This window comes from Bos mutus, chromosome 5, assembly GCF_027580195.1.
Source record: "Bos mutus isolate GX-2022 chromosome 5, NWIPB_WYAK_1.1, whole genome shotgun sequence".
In the NCBI taxonomy this organism is placed as follows: Eukaryota; Metazoa; Chordata; class Mammalia; order Artiodactyla; family Bovidae; genus Bos; species Bos mutus.
Window position 1 is genome coordinate 43,468,598 of NC_091621.1, and position 17,244 is coordinate 43,485,841.

Genomic DNA, 17,244 nt, shown 5'->3' on the forward strand with positions numbered 1-17,244 from the left:
TGCTGCTGTGAACATTGGGATGCATGTATTTTTTTGAATTATGTTTTTTTGTGAACATATACCAAGGACTGAGACTGCTGGATCATATGGTAGATTGATATTTAGTTTTTTAAGGAACCTCCATATTGTTCTCCATAATGATTATACCACTTTAAATTCCCACCAATCGTGTAGGAAGGTTCCCCTTTCTCCACACCCTCTTCAGCATTTTTTTTGTTTGTTTTTAGACTATTTGATGATGGCCATTCTGACTGGTGATGCTCAACATCACTAATCATTAGAAAAATGCAATGCTGAATCACCTCACACCAGTCAGAATGGCCATCATCAAATAGTCTAAAAACAAACAAAAAAAATGCTGAAGAGGGTGTGGAGAAAGGGGAACCTTCCTACACGATTGGTGGGAATTTAAAGTGGTATAATCATTATGGAGAACAATATGGAGGTTCCTTAAAAAACTAAATATCAATCTACCATATGATCCAGCAGTCTCAGTCCTTGGTATATGTTCACAAAAAAACATAATTCAAAAAAATACATGCATCCCAATGTTCACAGCAGCACAATTTACAATAGCCAAGACATAGAAGCAACCAAAATGTCCATCAGCAGATGAACAGATAAAGAAAACATGGTACGTGTATACAGTGGAATATTACTCAGCCATAAAAAAGAATGACATAATGCCATTTGCAGCAAAATGGATGGACCCAGAGATTATTATACTAAGTGAAGTGAGTCAGAGAAAGACAAATATCACATGATATCACTTATATGTGGAATCTAATTTTAAAAACAACACAAGGAACTTATTTACAAATAGTAACAAACTCACAAATCTTGAAATCAAACTTACTGTTACCAAAGGGAAAACGTGGGGGTAAGTGATAAATTAGGAGATTGGGATTAACATATACACACTACTATATATAAAATAGGTAACTAACAAAGACTTATACAGCACAGGGAACTGTACTCAATATTTTGTTAACAACTTACATGGGAAAAGAACCTAAAAAAAGAATGGATATATGTTTATGGAGAGAGAGAACTGATTCACTTTGCTATACACTTGAAACTAACACAATATTGTAAATCAACTATACGCCAATAAAAAAATTTTAATGAATAAAATGCAAGGGTCTCATGATCTGGCCCCACTGGTCGTATAGCTCCATCCTCTACAAGCCACTCCCACCCAATTCTACACCTTGAACCACTTTTGCTGTTTGCCTCTGTGCCTTTCCACAAGTTGTACCCTCTGCCTGCAACATCCCTACCATCTCTTCACCTAAAATCTATAAGTTTTCTTTAAAAAAAAAATCCCATAAGTCACTTTCTCTAAAAGAATTCTTTAACTCTGCAGTTTGAATTTTAAGATCCTTTAGCTCCTATAAGTCCATACCTCTTCCTCCCATCATCTCAACAGGTTCTCACGTGACACTGCTTTACTCATCCATCTCCCCAACTTGATTCTAAGCTTCTTGAGGACAGGGCATTTGTCTTAACACATCTTTCTGTCTGCAGCACTCAATTAACCTTTGTTAAACAAACAGTTGATCCCAGCCATTTTCTTCCTCTGCTGCTCTCAGGAGAAAGTACAAAATCTGAGTTAGACTTTCATTGTTGCTAAGAAATCTCATAATTTGCCCTCAGTTGCCACAAAGGACAAACCTTCACCACACTCATTTCCACAATGTTCCTCTCAGCAGACAGCTTCACTCTTCATTTCACAGAAGGGGGAAAAAAAAAGTCACTGAGTAAGATCAGAAATTTAAGAATCTGCAACTACTAAAGCCCACTGAGCTCTAGAGTTCGTGAGACAAAACTAGAGGGTCCATGGCTTACAATGAAGATCCCATGTGCCGCAGCTAAGACCCAACAGAGCCAAAGAAACAAATGAATATTAAAAAAAAAAAAAACAACCTATCAATTCTGTTTCTCTGAAGAATCTTGAGTAATGGACCAACTAAGGAAATGTTCCAGATTAAAGGAGTCTAAAAGACACTTGACAACCAAATGTAATGTGTATTGGAGTGGACTGGATCCTTGACAAGAAAAAAAAATTTTTTTTGCTGTTAAGGATTATTGGGACCATTAGTGAAATGTGAATAAAATCTTGAGATTATCATATTATAGCACTGTTAATTTCCTATTTTTGCTCTTTGTACGACGGTTATGTAACAAAATGCCCCAAGTGCACACAAAGTATATAGGGGTACAGGCCTATCCGTGTGCAACTTTCTTCAGGTGGCTCATAGGAAGGAAGAAACCATATCCAGAGGAAAATGATAAAGCAAACGCGACTAAATGTTAACAAAGGGGGATCTAAGTTATCAGATATACAGTTTTCTTGTAGTATTCTGGGAACTTTTCTGTAAATCTAAAATAATTAAAAACTTCAAACTTCTAAGGTAAAAGCGCAAACTCTACCTGGTCCTCTGTCCTCCACCTGAGGCGTTCGTGGCTGCAGTTGGGAGACCGGAGTCAGAATTTCTCTGAGGCCTCAAGGCTGCACCCTCACAGAAGCAGCGAAGACAGCGTCCACCACCACCTGCAGGGAAAGACAGTAGCTTCACGCCGAGCAGGCGCAGCTCACTCACACCGTCTGTCTCCCAGCCCCGGGCCTTCGGATTGGCCGAGGGCGCAGTGATGTCACGTCCTTCCTGGCAGGGCAAGCGTGCAGCTCCCAGCTCCACGTGGAGCTCAGGTGCGAGGGCTTGGCGGTCAGATGAGGTCCCAACAGGCTCGCGGCTCCTCAGCCTCAGATCTCGGCCACCGTGGGCGGCCATCTGGCAAGCGCACTAAAAGACAACAAGAATCTTGGCCTCATAAAGCTAACCCCGCTCCCACCTACAAACCCACTGTTGTAACCCTGCCCCCACTTTCCATTCAATTTCTGGACTAGGAGTTGGGTAACGGGGACTCAACCACAGAGGGAATTGGGAGCACCCTTTTGAAGGCAGAAGGAAAGGCCTTTTCTTGAAAAGCTTAATGTTTCCTTGAGTGTTATCTTCGAAAACCTAATGTTTGTGGTCCAGGTCCTGCTACTAGTAAGTTTCCAGCTGGGGCTTATGAAACCTTGGCCAATACCAGCCGGCCACTCCCCCTTGCTGGGGCGAGGGTACTGGCTTTCCCATTATCAATTAGTTAGAAATTGCACCTGAACGTGTCCCGTCTTTGCAAAGCCTGTTCTGATCCACGGCTTCCTGCTAAGCGAACACCAGAAGACAGGCTGCAGGTGGTGGAGTACGCTAAAGGTATTGTGCTTCTGCCGTTTACCAGATTACATTTTCTGATGAAAGCTGGTTGATATCAAAGAATGAAGCCATCGTATTTCAGATTTGAGGGTTAAAAATAGAGGGTTGCACGGATAACAAACAGATAATTCCAGCTCATGTTGATTGTGATTATAGTTGCTCTTGCTAGCTTCCTCATTCATCCTATGCAGACAAGGAAGATTATTTCAATTGACTAGGTACACCTGGTACATGGTAGGTGCTTGGTAAAAATCTCAATGACTTTATAGTACCCTACACATTCTGCAGAACTGGAGTGGTCATTCTCCCAGCAACTGTAAATCTGGAGTAATTTTTGCCTATGTTGGCTTTGCCATCATTCTTTGAAACTGTATTTTGTAATAGAAACTCTGCTCTTACTCTTTGTGGAAGTTCTGAGATTCCCAATGATTACAAATGCCGAACAGTGAAAGGGGACTGAGTAACACTCCTATGATCTATGGTTTTACTCTGTATTCATGGAATCTGATTATTATTTACCACTCTGTATATTTCTTTTTCCTCCACCCCTAAACAAAATGAAAGGATTCCACAATGCAGAGGGTGAAAGAAAGATAACTTTATTTCAGTTGAGCAGACAGTCATGTCAAGCAAATGAAGAACACATAAGAGTATATTGGAAGAGGGAAACAGATTCTTTCTGATCATTCATAGCAACCACATTTATCCCCTAGTTATTAGAGAGAAAAATGTCTTCAGGTAACCAGTGGTCAGCAGATGAAGACGAAGGCCAGTTATCCCGACTGATCAGAAAATCTAGAGACTCCCCATTTGTCCCTGTAGGTAAGTACAAGCCTTGACTGGATACTGTAAAACTGTAATAACACAATAATACCTCGACCAGTATCTTTGAGTATTGAAATATTTTATATAATTGAATACTTTCAGATAATTGAAGCTAAGCCCTGCTATGCATGTATGAGTTAAACTTTCAGCACGGTTCCTAGTATATGACAAATACTCAGTAAATGTTAGCTATTATTATTATGAAGCATCAGATTTTTATTCCATTTAATTCATTTTCATTCACAGTCTATTTAAAAGTACTCATTGCCAAGTACTTCCCTGCTGGTCCAGTGGTTGAGATTCTGCATGTCCAGTGCAGGGGGGATGGGTTCAATCCCTAATTGGGGAACTAAGATCCCACATGCCTCTTGGCACAGCCAATAAATAAATATAAAAAATAAAATTACAGTTTTATATAAAAAATTTTTTTAAAAACTTCCCAACCAGTCTAAATAGAATTGAGTGAATAGACTGTAACTTTCCTATAATGATTCAGAATCAGTAGCAGCCAAATCAGTTTATTAGACTGAGTCTGTTAGGAACTATTAAGATGTATACAGAGACTCTGTATACAGAGTTACGACTTTTTGACTTTGAGATGATGAGAAAGCAATGTGCATTCAAGTAGAAATCATCCTTTGAATGTTGGTCTTTTCCTGGGCTAACGATGTGTGATACAATACTCTTATGATGGTGCTGGCTAGCAGCAGCTCCCAGTCAGCCTCACCATCTTGAAGGTAAACACCCAATACCTTTACAACCACTCTGTACCCAACATCCTGTTTTTCACTTTCAGTATGATATTCAATCAGTTACATGAGATATTCAACACTGTATTATAAAATAGGCTTTGCATTCAATGATTTTGCCTAACTACAGGCTAATGTAGGTACTCTGAGCACGTTTAAAGTAGACTCGGCTTCAATAAGTGAGGTTGTATTAAATGAATTTTTGACTTACAGTATTTTCAACTTATGATGGGTTTATCAAGATATAATCCCATCACGAGTTAAGGAAGATCTACATATCTCTTTAAGTTCTTGTGTCCAATGTTTATAGATTTTTCTCTTTCTTCCATTACTGTTGGGTACCATCAGAAACTTTTGCTTCTAATATTTTGTGTTGCCAGAAGCTAGATACCCAAGCTCAAAGAACTGTGAGTCAATTCAGAGTTAAGAAGCTCTGAATGAAAGTCTGGGCCTACCTATATAATTGAGAGCATGAACTTTGGTGTTCATTCTCTGAGGCTTGTTGTTGGCTTCCTGATGTGTTCCAGATGCTAAGATTGATGGTTAAATAAATGCTTGATGCAAGAAGTATCAATATTATTATAATTGTATCTGGAGTCTTGGCCTCTTTATCCTTTCCCAACACATTTAATGTGTTTACATTTTTATCAAATGCTATATATATGTGGAATTAAAAAAAAAATCTAAGCACCAGTATTTTGTTTCAAAAGCTAAACTTTCTTTTCCTTCTCTTTTGGATACTTTAGCTGCCCTAAGCATTATTAGTGTATACTTCAGCCATCCCTCTCTCCTAGTGTTTAGTCTGGAAACTATTTTTAAAAAAAGTATTTAAATCATACATATATACAGGTAACTATACTCAATATAGTGTGATTAACTATAAATGGAAAAGAATATGAATAAGAATATATATATGTAAAACAGAATCACTTTGTTGTACAGCAGAAATTAACACAAGGTTGTAAATCAATTATACTTCAATAAAATTTAAATGTATATATATATAAATCAGACAAACATAAGTTTGTGATTAATTCCACAAAAGCTTCTAGATAGGTATAAGTCATATGTTTCCATTAAATGTCACTACAAATCTAGCAACTTTATGTGTCATTATTCACGTATCAAAAATAATCAAAATTTTACTTTAAAGTAGTATTCTGTGTTTAAAAGTTTCACTTAATTTGATTAAGGCTTGTAATAGCACAAGAAAGGGAGGCAAATAATTTTATAGTGATTATTTTATCATCTTTAGCATTTTTAACTAGAAAAAAAATTCAAGAACTCAGTGTCACTTGAACAGATCACTATAATGAACAGATTAATCACTGTGTCTGTTGTAAATTAAATTGTTTTTCCAGAGACATTTAGGGTGATTAAAGTAGAAAGATGAAAGTGTTTCCAGCTAAACTCAATTATATACAAACTACAGAGATTCTGTATGGAAAACAGTAAAGGGTCTGACTTTAATCTCTAAAAGAAGCAAAACAAATTTCAGTAAGAACAGAGTCTTGATAAGGGAAGACAGCCAAGTTTTTGCTAGAAAACTAAATGATAAAATTTGTATTATATATTATTAGTTTGTTTTACTCGTTTTATTAAGAATATCTACTAAGTATTTTCTTCCGCAGGATGGAGTATTCTATGCAGATAATTTATAGAACGTTTTAATTTCTTATCTTGACTTCTGTCGTTATAATTGATTTATATTGTTTAAAATCTTATGCTCACTGCTAAGGTCTAAATAATGACACTTCAAAACATTACATGTTATTTAAACTCTGTGTCAATAGATTATTTATTTTTGCTTCTTTTACTTAATATTTCATAGTAGTATATTATACTATAATGTAAGTATAATTATATTTACAATTTTTTTTACAGCTCTGATAGTTTTTCCTCTGTTTGGGCCATTTGGGTTGTTTTGTTTTTCCTCATTCATAGTGTAGCCATAAACATCTTTGTGTCAACTTCTTGACTTTTCTTTTGCTTACTTCCTTGGAGTATTTTCCCCAAAGTAGAATTTTCAGGGCATGAAGCATGTTCAGTTTTTTTTTAATTTTATTTTTAATTGGAGGGTAATTACTTTACAATATTGTGATGGTTTCTGTCATATATCAACATGAATCAGTCATAGGTACACATATGTCCCTTCCCTCTTAAACTTCTCATATGTTAGTTTAATATCAATTATTATATCTTTTCAGATTTCTTTCCAGAATGATTTGGCTAAATCTTTACAGAGCTTTCAGCATTGTACCTGTTTCTCAGTGTACCTGCCATCACTGTTTTACTGTAATTTGTTTTTTGCTGTTTTTGTTTGTCATTTTTATTTCAATTTCACTTATTGCTAATTAGCATACAAAATTTTCATATAAATGTGATTATTTACTCTGATTCTTAGAATAAATATATCCTCACCCACCCATAGAGACAAACACACGCCAACATAGTTAGTCAAAACTTGCTATTCTAGTTAAGCACCAATTGCATTTCCATATACTAACATCAAACACATGGAAGCCAAAATTAAAGCCATGAGACCATTTACAGTCACTCTAAAGAAAACAAAATGATTAGGGTTTTCCTGGTGGCTCAGACAGTAAAGAATCTGCCTGGAGTGCAGGAGACATGGGTTCAATCCCTGAGTCAGGAAGATTCCCTAGAGAAGAGAATAGCTACCCACTTCAGTACTCTTGCCTGGAAAATTCCATGGACAGGGGACAGGGGACAGGGGAGCCTGGCAGGCTACAGTCCATGGTGTTGCAAAGAGTCAGACACGACTGAGCAACTAACACTTTCACTTTCAAGCTTCAGAAAACATGTATAAAATCTGTATGGTGAAAAATACAAAATGCTAATGAAAGAAATCAAAGAAGACCTAAATGAATATAGAGACTGTTGTGTTCGTGGATTGTATGACTCAATAAAGATGTCAGTTTTCCCCAAACTCATCTATGGGTTTAGTGTAATTCCTATCAAAATACCAGGATTGGGGTTTTTTTGTAGATGTAAACAAACTTATTCTAAAATTCATATAAAGGCAAAAGTTCTAGAATGACTAAAACAACCTCTTTTTAAATTTATTTATTTTTTATTGAAGGATAATTGCTTTGCTGTATGGCTCAGGAAATTCAAACAGGGGCTCTGTATTAACCTAGAGGACTGGGATGGGGAGGGAGATGGGAGGGAGCTTCAAGAGGGGATACATGTATACCTACGGCTGATTCATGTTGAGATTTGACATAAAGCAACCTTTTTGAGAAAAAGCGGGAGGAATCATCCTTACCTGAAGTTAAGGGTTACTATAGAGATATAGTAGTCAAGACAATGTGGTATTGATGAAAGTAGGTGCATAAATCAGTAGAAGAGAGAGCCCCCAAATAGAGCCACGCTTTTACCATGCAGAAGTTTCCTTTATTCTGTCATCAAAATACAGCATTTTTGTCCTCACTTTAAGTCTACCTTACCCCTTTTTTAGATGTCATAAATATTCTGTTCTATTTTCTTCTAGATTTTCTTAATAAATTTGTTTTGTTTTCATACTTAACTCTAACCCATCCAGAGTTTTTTGGAGGGTCTGGTGTGAGATGTAAATTCAAGCTAATTCAGATAGTCATCCCCTTATTTGTTATATGGTTATTTTGATTTGTCATGGATTAACTTCTCACACTGTTTCAAATCACTTACTAGAATTTTCCCTATTCAGTTGATTGCTATTCAGGTTTCTGTTTTAGAGTCAACTGCATACAATCTTGGTTGTCACAGCTGTATATTCAGTTCTTGACATGTGTAAGGAATACAAAAATATTTGTATGGGCTTCTGGAATTTTTTAGAATCACAGTTCTTCCCAGATTCACAGGCTTCTCATGCAAATATTCACACCTTTTTACCTCTTATTAAAAATCAACAGGTCATTTTCACTTAAGATATTAAAGTTTCTTTCACTTCACTAGATTTACTCCTTATTTAATACTAATAAAAAGTAGAGAGGAATAAAGCCAAACACCCAAAAGCTATGAATGCTGAGATTTTGGTTGGTTCACTCACTGGTTAAACAGCTTGCCCCAAATAAAAGTCTTACTGCTTACAAATTTGAAACCATGCCTCAGGAAAACTACTAGACAAGTTTCTATACTATATAATTTGATTTTTTCTGAAAGAGTCAAAACTGCAGATACTGAATCCATTAATGAAGTATTTTTTTGGTGTTTTGCTTGCTTATCTTCCACATACTGATCCCATGGGCAGCCCTTTATTCAAATCTCTAAGTTCTTGGGAAATTTTAGCCTGCTATTTATATAATCTCTACTTTTTTAATTTACAGGGATAGCAGGCTTTGTGACTGTGGTGTCCTATGGTCTTTACAAGTTAAAATACAGAAGAGATCAGAAGATGTCCATTCATCTTATTCACATGAGAGTTGCTGCCCAAGGATTTGTTGTAGGAGCTGTGACTCTAGGTAACCTACTTAATTTGTATATGATTTAACCATCTTTGAGAGTATTTTCATTATTCATTCATTCAGATTAGAGAGTATTTTTATTTATTCATTCATTTATATTCATTCATGAATATTGGATCAAGATGATTAATGGAGGAGGATTGGAAAGAAAGGCAGCGATCTTCACTTGGTTGAGGTTGCTGCCCAGTTATAGGCTTAATGTCGTGGTATTTTAAGCACTGAAAAAACGTCAGTAGGCAAAGGTACAAAATTCCAGTTATAAAATGCATAAGTCATGGGGATATAATATATAGCATGGTGACTATAGTTAATAATGCTGTACTGCATATTTGAAGGTTGCCTAGAGAGTAGATCTTGAAAGTTCTCATCAAAAGGAAAAATTCTGTAACTATATCTGGTGATAAATGTTAACTAGGCTTATTGTGATGATCATTTCACAATACATACAAATACAGAATCATTATGTTGTATACCATAATGTTGTATGTGAAATATACTTCAATTTTTAAAAGGAAAAACCCGGTAAATAACTAAGTTATAGTTTGTATTATCCTCTGTGATAAAAGGACCAGTGAATAGTTTATACCCTATGTAACTCAGCTATTCAGCTTGAGCAATAGGCAATTTTTTTTATTAGTCTGTAAATTAAGTGACATTTACACAGTAAAATCCAAAGAATGGTGTAAAATTATCTGGTTTATTCAGGCTATATCAACAGCTAAATCAGATAGTTCAGATAGACAAAGAATTTACTTTGGGACCTAAATTATCTAGGTTTTTTTGTCTACATTAATAAGAACAAGTCACAATGTTCTTAGCTCCCCTTCATACTGTGCAAAGTAGATTCTGCCTGAGTAGATCTAGGATTATGAGATGATGAGTGTGGGACTTGCCTAGAGGGAGTTATATGGTAATTATCTTCTTACTATGAGTTGTGATATGTGATACTTGAACAAAATACAACAGGAAACGTTACTACAGAGTAATGTGTTCTCATTTTCATCATTCAGCAAACACTGAGCACGTGCTCTGTGCAAGGCACTGTGCTGGTCTAGGGATATAAAAAGTAACTCCCTACCCTCCAACAGTTTAGTCTCCTTAGGGAGAGAGACCAAGAGCTGCTGCTGCTGCTAAGTCGCTTCAGTCGTGTGCGACTCTGTGCGACCCCATAGACAGCAGCCCACCAGGCTCCCCCATCCCTGGGATTCTCAAGGCAAGAACACTGGAGTGGGTTGTCATTTCCTTCTCCAATACATGAAAATGAAGAGTGAAAGTGAAGTCGCTCAGTCGTGTCTGACTCTTAGCGACCCCATGGACTGCAGCCTACCAGGTTCCTCTGTCCATGGGATTTTCCAGGCAAGAGTACTGGAGTGGGGTGCCATTGCCTTCTCTGAGACCAAGAGCAGGAAAAGACAGTATAAAGTCAAATGTACGACAGCAAAATAACACAGGTTGCCATGGAAGCACAAGCACAAAGGAGGGGCATCTAGAGCTGAGAATCCAGGGGAGGCCTCTCTAAGGATGCAAACCATGTGGTGAGCCAAGAATATAGAGGAAATAACTAAGCAGAGAAGGAAGTTGGGGCTCTAGGCAGAGGAAAAAGTCACAAAAGCATGGCATGTTAGTGGAACTCTACATAGCTTGGTATGGTAGGAGATAAATCTGTGTTTGTTGAGACTGTAGAACTACTAGTAGTAACATAAAGTAAGAGAATTGTTATAGGTATTTGGATTTATGTAATCGTAAGGCTCTTGCTTATGTATCAGGAACTGGGACCTGAAGTGGTCAGAGCAAGCAGTTATTAAGAAATGGTAGATGAAAAATGAGAAAAGCAAGGAAAATCTAGAACCTACAAGGATGACCTAGAACACACAGGATATTCTGGAATCCTTGTGGAGTTCTCACCATTTCTAAGCCTTCAAAGTAGATGCTGGGAGTGACATAGAAAAAGCTGATGCCCCTCATCCTGGAACTAAACACAGACCTGGCCAAGGAGTCAGAGAAAGTGACAGAGGAGAGTCAGCGGGAGCCATGGTAGCTGCACTCCTGATTGCTGCCCCATGCCAACGAAGTGGTCCAGCAGATAAGCAAAAACAGGCTGCAGCAGTGCCTTGTCGGGTTAAGAGACCTTGGCTGTTGCTTTACCTCTGCCTTCTAGGCTCATGCTAAATATCTCCTGTGCAGTTTTTTAGGGAATGAAAGTGTCAACTTAAAAAAATGCACAATGTGACAGTTGCGAGTTGAGGTTTATTTGGGGCAAAATGAAGATTTCAGCCTGGGAGGCAGCACCTCAGATAGCTCTGAGAAATTACTCCAAAGAGGCAGGGGTCGGGTGGAGTGGAGGTAACATCATTCTGTATGTGATTTTGGTGAAGGGGGAATACATGGAGTCAAACACATATCTTCCAGAAGGTTTCTGCTAGTCTTGTGAAGCTTTCTGGTGGTCACAAAGAATAGTCATCACTATGAAGGATTTTAGTGCTTTTCTAGATAGGAGATATAAGAATTGGGCTCATTAAGTCAGCTCCTGAAAATATCTAACTATCTGAAGACCTGCCTTCCCAGTTTTTCCCTGAGCACAAAGTGCCTCATTTCTGCTTTCTACCCTAAACTCCTTTCGGGGGGTGTTGAAAATCAAGAGCTGCAGCAGCAGCGCACGATTTAATACTTATCAAGGTAGATGGCAAGTTCCAATTTGTAGTTGACAAAAGGAAAGGAATTTTGGAAAACCTAGTTACATTTTAGCTAAGTTGACACAACACAAATCCATCACCTTCTACTACTTGTCCACCTGGTATCCATATATACATCTCTTAATACACTTACCTTCAAATAAAAACAAATGGCAAAATCAAACATGCCTTGTATAACCGAAAACATGCTCTCTCCCCAAGTTTCCCTTTGGGTGATGTTGATTCATTTTTGAGCTGAGTCATGTTCCCTTTTGATATCCTGTGACTTAAATACTGAGATATAAGTTTAACTACTATTAACACTTTTTATATTAGATGGTAGGTAAATGAAAGTGGCAAACAGTAAAAAAAAACAAAAACAAAAACAAAAACTGGTGGATATATACAAGTGTATTCATATAAAAACAAGGAATAAATATTCCTAACCATCACAGTCTTTGTTTTTGCAACTGGTCAGGTAAGCATGGCTCATATTATAACCATGTTTTTCCACTAGGCATTTTTCCATCCTTTGCCTTCCAAAAACACCTTGGCTATTCATAGTTATTTGACTGGGCTGTTAACCCAAACCTTCATTCTTAAATGATGTGGGTCATTAATCATCCTTCCTGTATTGGGTGTAATTTTCCACCTTCTTTAATCACAGGACATGGGAGTACTAAGAAATGCCCCAGAAGGTATACATTCCAGACACCCTTTTCCCTAGCCTAACAATATAGCAGCAATTTCCCCTTGATAGATCAGATCAGTGTAATGGACTGATATGCTATCCTGTGGAATAGAGATGATCAAGGTCCTACAGACTAGATTGTGGCATAGGGCTGAAAAGTTCACACAGTCCTGAGACTGAACACTGAAAGTATACCACTGGCCCTGCCAGATGAAAGCAAACTGCTTCTGACAGTCTTTTTATACTAAAAGGTGTACAGAAAAAAGCAATCCATCAGATTAACAGCTGCAAATCAGGTAGCAAAAATTATGTTGGTTTGCTATAGCACTGAAACCACACCTGTATGATAGCTGCAATTAGACTGATCACCTGATTAAGTTTTTATAAATCCATTATCATTCTCTAAGATCTCTCTGCCTTCTGGCAAAAGAGGCAAAATGAATAGAGATGTGGTAGAAATCGCCACCCTGGCATCTTTAAAGGTGTTGCTGATGACACTAAGCTGTACAGTCCCCCTGGGAATGCAGTATTACTTTGATAATAGATGCATATAGAATGGTTTACACTTAGCTTTCCCTACCATAAGAGCCCTTACTCCACAGGTCAGAAGAACCACTGCTCTACCATGGAAGTATACTAAGAAAGTTCTGGTATTTCAGCTTCATTTAGTGGAGACTACTTTTTGGTCCAAGTTTCAATCTTTCTCAGACAGATGTAGAGGACTGTTTCTCCTGGCAAAGGAGTGTCAGTAAGATATCGGGGCTCAAGGACCCACTTTCACTGAAATCTGACCATATGTCCCCATTTCAATTTTCAGAGTCCCATTCCTTCCAAAGCAATGCCCTAAACTTTAATATAAGAGGTGTTGTGAGGTTGGGAATTCATTTTGTGTTGTGATTAATCACTCACAAGATTAGACTCTGTGGATATTTTTCAAAAGTAGCAATCTCATGGCCATAGGAATTGAGTTTCTTTTTGGAAAGTCATAAAGCTTTCAGATCCCTCATGCAAACCTGAGCTAGGAATTAAAAGCTATGAGCCCAGGGACTTCCCTGGAGGTCCAGTGGCTAAGGCTCCAAGCTCCCAATGCAGGGACTTGGGTTTGATCCCACATGCTGCAACTTTGTGAGACCTTGTGTATCTAAATAAAAAAATAAATTGCATCTTTAAAAAAAAAAAAAGCCATGAGTCCATTGTATAGTTTTCCCAAGTTTTCCAGTACACTTAGAAGTAACCAGCTATATTATACTTCATATTTCCACTAAATGTTCTACGGCAGTATATACTTGATCACCTAAGGTCTTGCTTTCTATAGGCACCTGGTTAAGGGTATCTGCAAGGTGATAATTTTTTAAATGTTTTGCTAATGTATGCCATGGACTGCCAGCATACTCTTAGCCACTGAAAGTGGGGAGAAAGGCCATTAATACCTTTAAATCTAATCAGATTAGAGAACCAACTCCAAATAACCCAGAACTAATTCACAGAACCAATCCTCTGGGTTATGTTATGTTATGTTAGGGTTATGTTCCTCTGGGAGCTTCTAATACCAAATTCTGTATCATTCTGTTCAATCCGATAAGCAAACCTACTAGCTGTTTTTGTTGTTAGTCACTAAGTCATGTCCAGCTCTTTCATAAACTCATGAACTATAGCCAGGCTCCTCTCTCCATGGGATTTCCCAGGCAAGAATACTGGAGTGGGTTGCCATTTCCTTCGAAAACTACTAGTAGTGATACAGAAAAAGGGATTTATTATAGAGATATGACCTTAAGCAATTTGGGGAGCTGGTCAAACAGTCCATGTTAGGCTGTTGGTTATATTTCTAATCCTGGCACCTGAATAACGCAGCAGTTGGGAAGGAAAAAGAAACTAGACTCTGCAAGGATGAAGTGGAACCCACAAAGACAGGTGGAAACTTGAGTCAGAATCTTGTCGACTCTGACCTAGATGGCATGCCTGTTCAGAAAAGCTGGCACCTTCTATTATCCACATCTGGCCCAGGAGCCAGAAAAGCTAATAGAGGAGATTCACAAGGAGCTGAAAGGCCTGTGGGCTTGACTGCTGCCCAACAGTAGCAGAGACAGCCAGCAGATAAACAACACACACAAACTATAATAGCACCTGGTCCTCTATACTAAGCCTAACAAGTGCAAAAAGTATTTGGCAGGTGCTGCTTCACTTTTCACCTTCAGATCTCAAGTCAAATGTCTCTCATGGCCAAGCTAACTCAGAACTATGCAGAAAAGGAGGCTTCCCTAGTAGCTCAGTTGGTAAAGAATCTGCCTGCAGTGCAAGAGACACGAGTTTGATCCCTGGGTCAGGTAAGATCCCTGGAGAAGGAAATGGCAAACTACTAGAGTATTCTTGGACAGAGGATTCTGACGGGCTACAGTCCACGGGATCGCGAGAGTCGGACACAACTTAGCAACTAAACTACCACCACCACCATGCAGAGAAGGGAATCCTGGAAAACATAGTGACAGCTGAGCTAAATTGATATAAAACAGATCCCCCTGTAGATTTTCATGGTTGCTAGTTGAGGAGTAACAAGATGAAGTAAACCAGCGAAGGGTTTAAACAGGGGAGGGTTTACACATAGTCAGGATAACAGTTTAGAAAGATGCCTGTGGGGGGACTTCCCTGGTAGTCCAGTGATTAAGACTCCCCACCCCCAATTCAGGGGGCATGGGTTCTATCCCTGGTGGAAGAATTAAGATCCTGCATGCCTTACTGAGCTTCCCGGGTGGTGCTAGTGGTAAAGAACCTGCCTGCCAATGCAGGAGATACGTGTTTGATCCCTGGTTCAGGAAGATCCCCTGAAGGAGGGCATGGCAACCCATGCCAGTATTCTTGCTTGGAGAATCCCATGGACAGAGGAGCGCAGTGTGCTACAGTCCATAAGGTCATAAAGAGTCAGACACAACCGAGATGATTTTTCACCCAAGCACACATGCCACACTGCGCAGCCAAAGCCAAAAACAAAACAAAACAGAAAAGATTTATCAGTATATTGACTGACTATAGTACATTTATTTTGTTTATAAGTGCACATTTTGAGGGGCATGCTCAACATATTTGCTTATATACAAGTTTTGGAGACCATCTACATATGGGATGTAGAAATGTCACATTTAATATAGTCTATATGTGGGTCTCACTCTCAGAAGAGAGATCTACTTGCTTACAAGTGAAACAACAGGTGTGAATGAGGTGAGAAAAGCATTGGGATCAGAACTCCAGGAAACACCTACATTTAAGAGGTAGCGTGCATGTGTCCAACTCTTTGTGACCCCACGGACTGTACAGCCCAGCAGGCTTCTCTGTCCATGGGATTTTCCAGGCGAGAATACTGGGTTGGTTCAAGTGTGTTGCTGTTTCCTACTCTGGGGATCTTCCCAACTCAGGGATCAAAGTTGAGTTTTGTTTTGTTTTTTCCTGGAGCCACTTGTATGATCTAAACCCAAAATTAATAAGATAGAGGGTGTTTGTTTTTAATTGTAGGTTAGTTTTAGAAAAAATACAAGTGAAGAAATGCAGTGTTTGTTTCCCGTGAATACTCTATTGATATACGTATTTTGTTTCTAGGTGTTCTCTACTCTATGTACAAGGATTACATTAGACCTCGATTCTTCAATAGGTACAAAAAATGAAGTTACACACAAGAAAAATAAGAAGCCTTCTGAAAAGTACCTACGAAGAATGAATTTTCAATATGTGGCCAATTATACTGCAGAAGTTTCAGCCAGCATTCTCATAGCCTTCAATTGTTTAAGATGTTGACTTCCAAATCAACAATCATAAATAGTCAACTAAAAAATGTATTTGTTGATGTCTTTTAGAACCTAGGACATGATTTTCTGACTTTTAAATTTTTATTTTTTAGTTAGTGGCAGAAAATAATCTATATTATGCCAAATCAATCTGAAAATTAGAAGTTATATAATGGCTATAGAAAAAATTTCTTCATATTAAATGTGATGCTGTATTCATCGCTTAATTCTCTCCAGACAGGGCAGGGTAATTAAGGCTTTCACAAAGTCCTTTTTAGAATCGGCAAAAATTACATCAGAGGCAAATGAATGGCCACGTTGTTATTTAAATTTGGTTCTGCCCTGAGGGCCCCTGTGGGGCAGCAGGGCGCACTGCAAGGGGGGTGCCAGTGAAATTAAAAAAAAAAAAATTGGTTTACCACTCTACACCTCACTCTCATACAGAAACTTGACTTATTTACCACAAACATAAATGTCTAACATTAAATACTTGTGTATTCATCTTTATACTTTTTGAAAGTATTTCTAAGAATACAAAGGTAAATTGCTACAACAATCCCTTTTCCCTCAAATGGCAGTATTGTGGGAGTGGAAAGATTTAGTCCTTTTGGGCTACTGCTAATCTGGCATGACACTGCAGAAAACACAAGAAACAAAGAAGATAATAAATGTGAAGTATACCTGAGGCCCCAAGCTCCTCTGTAAGCCCTAGGGTTGTAAAAACTAGTTCCATCTTGTTGAAGTCCTAACTGCTATGCCTCAGATTTATTCTGACTCCAGGCCTGGGAAAGAAAACCAAAGTGGGGAA

General features: G+C 38.1%; 1 protein-coding gene across 1 annotated transcript; it reads left to right on the forward strand.

Annotated features, from left to right (window-relative positions):
- The first annotated feature begins 3,988 nt into the window (after positions 1–3,988).
- On the forward strand, positions 3,989–16,606 carry HIGD1C (HIG1 hypoxia inducible domain family member 1C). Its single transcript, XM_005892029.2, has 3 exons — positions 3,989–4,082; positions 9,163–9,297; positions 16,252–16,606. The coding sequence occupies exons 1-3, from the start codon at positions 3,989–3,991 to the stop codon at positions 16,314–16,316; spliced, it is 294 nt and encodes a 97-aa protein (XP_005892091.2). The 3' UTR covers positions 16,317–16,606.
- The last annotated feature ends 638 nt before the right edge of the window (positions 16,607–17,244 follow it).

Bases quoted from the DNA above. Each gene is read 5' to 3' on its own strand.
- HIGD1C (XM_005892029.2), top strand. From the start codon at position 3,989: ATGTCTTCAGGTAACCAGTGGTCAGCAGATGAAGACGAAGGCCAGTTA. The intron at 4,083-9,162 runs GTAAGTACAAGC...TTTAATTTACAG, and splicing joins CTCCCCATTTGTCCCTGTAG to GGATAGCAGGCTTTGTGACT. The intron at 9,298-16,251 runs GTAACCTACTTA...TTTTGTTTCTAG, and splicing joins TGTAGGAGCTGTGACTCTAG to GTGTTCTCTACTCTATGTAC.